The 8193-nt window shown below is 48.9% G+C and overlaps 1 protein-coding gene and 1 long non-coding RNA gene across 2 annotated transcripts in view; one reads left to right on the top strand and one right to left on the bottom strand.

The window, feature by feature from the left end:
- The first annotated feature begins 404 nt into the window (after positions 1–404).
- Positions 405–1938, top strand: LOC109512640 (uncharacterized). The gene is made up of 3 exons (XR_002167565.1): positions 405–880; positions 981–1030; positions 1712–1938. It is a non-coding gene; the product is annotated as an uncharacterized LOC109512640 (long non-coding RNA).
- A 1219-nt stretch (positions 1939–3157) lies between these two features.
- LOC109512623 (hexokinase-1-like) overlaps positions 3158–8193 on the bottom strand; it is a 12842-nt gene continuing 7806 nt past the window's right edge. Inside the window, exons 11-17 of the mRNA XM_019864493.1 lie at positions 8135–8185; positions 7935–8030; positions 6969–7068; positions 6418–6601; positions 6193–6348; positions 5162–5395; positions 3158–4523 (exon numbers count right to left, since the gene is read on the bottom strand). Coding sequence (XP_019720052.1) covers positions 4373–4523; positions 5162–5395; positions 6193–6348; positions 6418–6601; positions 6969–7068; positions 7935–8030; positions 8135–8185 — 972 coding nt within the window. The 3' untranslated portion in view covers positions 3158–4372. The remainder of the gene's footprint in view (positions 4524–5161; positions 5396–6192; positions 6349–6417; positions 6602–6968; positions 7069–7934; positions 8031–8134; positions 8186–8193) is intronic.

Genomic DNA, 8193 nt, shown 5'->3' with positions numbered 1-8193 from the left:
GGTGTGGGGGGGGGTCGCTACTTCGCGGATTTTCGTTTATCGCGGGTGGTTTTGGTCCCCATTTAAATTGTCCTCCCAAATTCGAGCGAGCTAAGTGGGCGGCTAATGCTAACGAAAAGTCACGTGCGCGGGCACCTGTAAGCGTCATGCTGACAGCTTCGCTGGTTTAACGGTCAACGAGGCAACCTCGCGGGGGCAAAACAAGTGTGGCTGGTGTGTGGGTGAAACAAGGAACGACACGTCGTACCCACAAGGGTGGAAACTCGAGTCTGTACAACAGAGGTAGCGAACTCCGGTTCCTCGAGAGCCATATCCTGTCTGTTTTCGATCCCTCCCTCCTCCAACACACCTGATTCAATTGAGGATGATCTTTTTTTTAGGCCACTACAGAATTTGCCGATGAGCTGATCATTCGAATCAGGTGTGTTGAAGTCGAGAAGGCTCTAAAACAGGCAGGATATGGCTCTCGAGGAAGCGGAGGTCCCTACCCCTGCTGTACAATATGTTCCACTTGGAAAAGGTGGCAGCAGTTTGACCGGGAGAGTGACGTCATGGAGCAGGTGGTCTGAAGTCAAAACCCGAGTGACGTCGCCTCGGCTAGCTCGGCGATAGCTGTTGACGTTGGCCGCGCGAAAATGGCCGTTTCCAGTCGACTCGACAAACAAGTCTCGATAAATGTACGCGTGTTTCTGACAAAATTAAATTTAGGCGGCTATCCGCTCTCACTCGACATCGCCCCCCCCCCACTCCTAACCTCCCACGTTCCTTAACCTAGCTACATGCTAGCTTACCCTAGCGAGCCACGTTAGCACGTCGAGCTAACGAGCTACTGCCTATTTTTCTGCAAGGGTTATCAACGTCATCGCCAAGTAGATACGCGGTAAGCATGCACGCGCGATGTTAAATGTTGATTGCATACCTGAGACGTGCGCTGACACTTCGGAACTCTTGTGTCTTTATTTTCTTTTTGTTTGTTTCAGCGGGGTGGATGCAGCAAGAAAGCCTGCAGTTGAGAGCTGCCTGCGTGATGGTGAGTACACACACCAATGCCACAGTAAACAATACTTTCAGCCTTGATTTAAAATAAATGGACAAATTGGGCGGACCTCAGCTATTCGGGGAACGTGTTTCACGAGCGAGGAGCCTACTAACTTAATGCTGCTTTGTTTGGTTCTGCGTCTGGGAACACCAAAATGGACCAGTCCCAGACCAGCTGAAGGATCCGTGTGCTTCATTTTACGGGGGGGGGGGGGGGGGGGGGGGGGGGGGAAACACAAGCATGCACGCCCGCCCCCCCACACACATACAGCACAGCAGGGACGTGATGTTTAAACCGCAGCAGGAAAAAATGAAGAAAAGCAACCAGAGCGCTCAAAGAAACACGCGCATGCTCTCAAGACGTCTGGAAGTAGGACTCGCTACCTTCAAGTGCGCGTAGCGTTCAGGAACACCTGTAAATGCCCTCACAGTCTAACCCGGCAACGTAAAGACGAAAATTATTGTTGCGATCCACGAGCATCGAAATGAGTCGAACGGATTAGACTCGTTACGGACTAATTTGCTACTGGATTCGAACTGTGAAAGAAAAATGGAAAGCAACACGAGGAAGCGTCACTTCTTCGTGTTAAGGAAGGCGAGAGGAGTCAAATGATGCATTCATGTGCGCTCGGTTTGTTCGAGTCACTGTTATTTTTTTTCCCCCTCTTAACAGGTGGTTCGGGAGTCCCTGAACGCATCGGCCAGGAATGACACACAAAGCACACACATCTGGAATAGCTTGAGTGAGTGATTTATTTACATCATATGTAGTGATCTATACAGCTCTAATGTCGCCTGTTCGCATATTACTCCATGTACCGTATCTGCTGTTATTGACATATTTCGTGCGCGCATCATATTTTATGTTTGATATACAGTGTATATCAATTATTTTATATATATATATATATATATATATATATATATGTATACATTTACGAGGTGTTATGTATCTAGAATTAAGGAATCAAGGCATGATTAAGAATAACATAAATAAATAAAAGAGCATGACAACTTTTCCTTCGGTCAAGTTGGAAAAAAAAAGTGTTGGGAAATTTTAATTGACAGTAATTAATATTGTGTGCTTATGTCCCTTGTTATGTAATTACCTGCTGACGTGCTTTCAGTGGCATGTTGCATGCTGACTGTGACTATTTTACAGTTTTACACTTTAAATAGGAGTCACTTAAAAAACAAACGAAAAAAAAATATATATATATATATATAAAACACACACCAATGCCACAGTAAACAATACTTTCAGCCTTGATTTAAAATAAACTGACAAATTGGGCGGACCTCAGCTATTCGGGGAACGTGTTTCACGAGCGAGGAGCCTACTAACTTAATGCTGCTTTGTTTGGTTCTGCGTCTGGGAACACCAAAATGGACCAGTCCCAGACCAGCTGAAGGATCCGTGTGCTTCATTTTACGTGTACAGTCAAACCTCGGTTTTCATCCATAATCCGTTCCAGAAGGCGGTTCGAAAACCGAAACCACGCTCTTTTTAAAATAAAAATGTTTATTGAACACGTCTGCTCACAATGGAAAGCAACACGAGGAAGCGTCACTTCTTCGTGTTAAGGAAGGCGAGAGGAGTCAAATGATGCATTCATGTGCGCTCGGTTTGTTCGAGAACCGAAATTTGTTTGGCGTCCGAGGCATAAAAAAACCAAATTGGTCGAGAACCAAGACGTTCGAAAACCCTGGTTTGACTGTATTTTGGTCCAAAACTATTGAGGGATTTTAAGACCAGCAGCAAGATTTTCAAACCTATTCTTTTGACTCACAGAAAGCGAGTGTAGTTATGTGAGGACAGGAGTGGTGCGGTCCAGTTTCCTCGTGTTTGTAAGGACTCTGGCGGCAGCATTTTGGATCAGTTGCATCTGCCTGATCGATTTTTATTTATTCGGACCTGCAGAGACACTATTGTAGCCTGTTGAAAATATCGTGGTGCATTTTCCGCACCCTCAATTTGAAATAATGTCCCGATTTTCTGTCATAAAGAGAAGTTTGGATCAAATGTTTGATAGAATGATTGATTAATCCATGATTAAAATAATTGGCCAAACCACTGCTGCGTGGACTTGCGACTTTCGGAAAGAGACGGCAGACTTTGTTCCACAACAAAATAGAATTTAATCATCAAGTGTCGTCTTCTTCCACGTGAAACAAAAGGCATCACGTCTGTGTGTAAGGCATGCAGTCTACACACAGCTTTTAGACACTGGAAGCGTACTGGTCGGACACATACACGCACGCTCCTGACACAATATACACAATAAAGCAGCAGTAGTAGTTCTCCACCCCTCCCGGTCAGAGTTGATGCGGGGTTCATCACGACAACAAAGCGTAGTAGTTCACAAAGAAGTTCTAAACGATGGCTAACATTTGCCGCCCGCTACATGGACGCGTGACCAACACGGACAAGATGCACACCAGCAGTCAACGGGCAGAGATTGGAACAGGTCACGCACGCGCTAAGCCTTGAGCTAACGAGTCGCACGTCATTTTGTTTTGCGCAAGTCAGTTTGCAATTTACAGTGACATGAATTTGATTATTTCTCAACATACAACCGAGAACCTTTTGTTTCACTCGGGGGGGAACCCCCATCTACGATTGGCTGACGAGTTTCAGTTCAAAAGATCCACTCCGGAGTACGTAGCCCCCCCGAAATGCTGTCGTGATAAGGGAGTGGCGAATCAGTGAATGCTTCCCAAGTCAGCCCGTGCCTCAGCTCTGGTTCTTGAACTCAAAAGTCTTAAGTCGAGTGTCGAGTCTCTTGGGTTTATTTTCCCAAACCAAAACGGTGACTTCGGTCAAGTCCAATTTGCAACAACTCGAGTCCCCAATCTCTGCTCGTTTAACTTTGCACGTGATGTCATGGGAAGGAATGGAGCAGCCGTGACTTGCCGGCGAGCTCTTGTCGCCCGGCGTTTCGGAAAGGTACGTTTGGGGAACGCCTTGGCCCATCAGGCTTCTGTGTGTATAAAAAGTGAAAGCATTTTTCTTGTCCCGGTGGTGTAAAATGTCATGGGAATGGCCTCAGCTGTATAAATAGTCATCTCTTTGCCTCCATATAAAAATAACGTTAGCAATACACAAATATTAGACACAGACGAGCTACCGAGGAGAACGGACAAACACAAGAAAGCTGCTGGTGCCGAGCAATAAATATGCGGAGCATGTGGTGCTTGTTTGTGCGCCGCCCTAACTTCGGGGCAGCGGTCAAGTGGCAGGTGGGTGGGTCACGGCCGTTGGAAGGATGGGGGTGAACGATGGCCACGAAGCAGCGGAGAGTTCCTTTCGTACTTTTTTTTTCCGGGAGGGCCTTCAGTGTTGCTGAGCTTCCTGCTCCCTCTGACGGCAGCCCACCGCTGTGATGAGCGCGGCCCCCTTCCCACTACCGTCCTCAGACAGAAGGAAATTCACGTCGCATTTCGGGGAGAGCTCTTTCACCGTTTGCTGGAAGATCCGCGAAAAACTGCGAGGGGCAGAGGGGAGAGGAGATGGGGGGGTGAGGGAGGTGGCTTGCGAGAGAGACACACAGAGGTTTCCGAATAGGCTGGTGGGCAGAACTGTTGTAAGGTGGGGGGGGCACGTCGATAATATTTTTTTCAGAAAGTGTTATATATCTTTTTCCATTCTTCAGCAATCGGCATGAGAAATGGCTAAGTTTCATGAAAATGGCGATTCCTGGGCAAGAAAAACGAAAAAGCTTTTTGTAAAAGCATGCATTTCAAGCACGTGAGGCACCACTGCCCCCTACTGGTCGCTTCTTTACATGATTTACATTGCAAACCGTTTATTCTCATTCACAGATTGCATCAGACCCTCCTCTCTATGACGCAAAAAAAAAAAAAAAGACTTAGACGTACAAGTATGTCATTGGTAGGCGGGGCCTAATTTTAAAAAGACGTACGTGTGTACGTCTTGTGGAGTTAAAGAATTAATTGGATGTCCCGTGTGAAAGGTACTAATACGGAATTGGGAGCTGACCGGGCAAAACCAGGAGGGGTTGTAAACTCAGCGGGTTTTGAGTGGCCGCCTCTCTTTGACCCGTTTTTAGCGGCTTAGGTGTCAAAAGAGTCAACTCTTGTACAGCGATGAAGTTGGCCTTACTGTGGGTGCAGCTTGTAGAGCGTTCCGTCCACGCCCACGGTCACATCCAGGTGGTCCAGTCTCCGGTTCTCGCGGATCTTGTCCACAACTGCTGCCATACCGGCCCCGCAGATCTGGGCGGCGCGACGGGACACCGTACCGCAAACCTCCTTGACGATGATACTGTCGTCGCAGGTGCTGTCCAGCCCCAGTTGCTGCAGGATGGCCCTGACCTGCAGCAGAGCCAGACGAGGGGGGGGGGGGGGGGGGGGGGGGGGGGTTGTAGGAAAGCGGGCGAAATGTCAATAGCTTGCCAATAGCGGGGGAGTCACTGGATCCCCGGTGGCTGTTGCCGTCGGCGACGGTTTGAGGCTCGGTCTGATGTTGCGGTCACCCTCAACCTTTTTCTAGTAATTCTCATCGTTAGTTGCGCGGCTACATCTTTTCGACATGATGAAGACGCTTCTCTCGCCGCGGTTCCTCCAGCCGTACCATCGCAGCCACTCCAACAGCATGATTGACATTTACCACTGAACAATAACGGCGGTGTTGCAAAAATGTTGAGCAGCAAGAGCAAGTCAAGACCAAGCTTCGAAGGGATGGAGACCAAATCAGTCCTGAGACTTTAAGGGGCCGAGTCAAGATCAGGAGTTTAATGAGCCGGGACTTTAAATTAAGGACTTGCGACCAAGTCAAAACAAAAAAAACATTGTGGAGCCAAAGAAAGAGCTGGGACCAAAGCAAGACCGAGACTTTGAGCAGTGGAGACCAAGTCAACACCAAGGTATTGAAGACCCATGGCCAAGTAGAGAATAAAACCTTGACAAGCTGAGAACCTCAAGACCCAGGACTTTAAGGACCCTGTACCGAGTCAAAACCAAGACCGAAAGGTGCCGAGACCAACGTGAGGTCGAGGCTTCTATAACGACGTGAAGAACTGCTGTCCCTGCAGTTTGGGTCTCGTCTGGACTATCAATCCCAAATCCCCGATTTCTGAGTCAAAACAATAATTTCGAAAGACAAAGTATCGCAAACTTTGACAAGCGACCCACCTTTCGATCTGAGACAGGAACTTTGTCTCAAAGATGCCTCTCGTCTTTAACGTTTCAGAGATTTGTCCACGGAAAAGGAATCCGCGTTTGGTGAGATCAATCAAAATCTGCCTGACGATCTCCCCCAGGTACATGCCGCTGCACATCTTCTCGTATCTAAAGAGGCAAATTTGTTAAGAATTGTCGACTTGAAAGTACTCGGAGATACCGAAAAAGCGGCCCGACCTTTGTTTGCCTTCGTTGAGCGAGTTCTCATCCACCGCCTGGTCGTACTGGGTTCTGATGTCATCCAGGCAACCATTGTCTCCGAAGGCTCCCCATTCCATGTTGACGCACATCCGACCTTCATTCCCTTCCACGATCTCGACGTTTTTCATCTCCTCCATATAACAAGCGTTGCTGCCCGTCCCTGAAAAACACTTGTTACTCAGTGATGGGAAGGACAGGTTCCTGGCCCACATCCCAGCTGAGCTTTTCAAGAGTCCACGCGATCCCCTCGCGGCGGCTAAGCTAGCGGGAGCTCCAAGGAGAGCACTTCCTGCCCGCCTCGCTCCCGAACGCATGGATATATTGCGCCCCGCCAGCTACGGATCACGGGATTCTCCCTGGAGAGCTTTGGCGCTGTCCTCCGACGCGGTGCGGATCTCCGGGTGCCGAGAAAGCTTACCGAAGCTCGCCGATCGACGACATGGTCTTTGCTAATGTTCAAAAATGTTTCAGTACTTTCTGCTCTCCTCTAACAAGCAGATGGGTGTTTAAAAAAAAAAAAAACGTACCTGCAATCAGGCCCACCTCACAGGTGGGTTCCTCATAGGCGCAGGTCATCATGGTGCCCACGGTGTCGTTGACGATCGCCACCACATCCAGCTCAAATTCCTGAGATGAGTAAAAGATGGCGGTAGGACACGTGAACCATGATGCAATGCGCCGCGATCATCATTTCCTTCGGCGTCAACCCAAGAGGCAGGCGTTAGTTTTTTTTTAGTATTTCTGGCAACACGACTCCGCTGATCAAAACGTCTTCCCAAAGTTTTCGCGGGTGATTCCACGGATCGCACGTTGAACCCAATAAGACCATCTCGACACAGCACAATGCACCAAATACCCCTTTGGGGGGGGGGGGGATCTCATCTCTTGTCGCTGTGGGGGGATTCCCAGGAAGAAAGACCCCGTGCTGCAGACTCGTACGTGGTCTTCCCAAAGTTTTCGCGGGTGATTCCACGGATCACACGTTGACCCCAATAAGACCATCTCGACACGGCACAATGCTGGCATCTTGTCGCTGTGGGGGGATTCCCAGGAAGAAAAGACCCCGCGCTACAGACTCGTACGTCGGATGGTGTGTCAATGTTAGCGTATGCTAGCATAACGGTAGCCACAATCATCGCTGCCCTGGCACTTAAACACTGGACAGGGGGAGAAGCTGGCTTTGACAGACACTGACAAAGGGGCCAATCAATGTGCGGTTCGAGCAGACAATAAAATGTCTCCTAATTGAGGCCGATTGTTACTAAATCGATTCGACCAAATGAACGAAATGGAGCCCCCCTCCCCCCCCTTCCCGGCGCTGCCCTGGCACTTAAACACTGGACATGGGGAGAAGCTGGCTTTGACAGACACTGACAAAGGGGCCAATCAATGTGCGGTTCGAGCAGACAATAAAATGTCTCCTAATTGAGCCGATTGTTACGAAATCGATTCTACCAAATGAACGAAATGGAGCCCCCCAATGACTGAATGACCTCTTTCCTCTTGATGGCCTCCCTCAGAAGCTCCACCACATCTTCGCCCTCACAGTCGGTGGCTTTGAAGCCTTTGGTCCAGGTCACGAGTATTCCCTGCCGAACAACACAAAGCACGATTAGCTCTTGGCAAATTAGCTTGGTATCGTTTGAGATTTGGCGAACTTGTGGCTTGAGCTCAGTGTTTCGGGCAAACTCACCGCATCCAGGCTGGTCTGATGGCAAGGGAAGGAGAAGGGGAAGCCCAGCGGCAAACGGG

Source organism: Hippocampus comes, unplaced genomic scaffold (assembly GCF_001891065.2).
Source record: "Hippocampus comes isolate QL1 unplaced genomic scaffold, H_comes_QL1_v1.1 scaffold371, whole genome shotgun sequence".
Lineage (NCBI taxonomy): Eukaryota > Metazoa > Chordata > Actinopteri > Syngnathiformes > Syngnathidae > Hippocampus > Hippocampus comes.
Note: the sequence above shows the minus strand (reverse complement) of the source record. Positions and strands in the feature narration are given on the sequence as shown.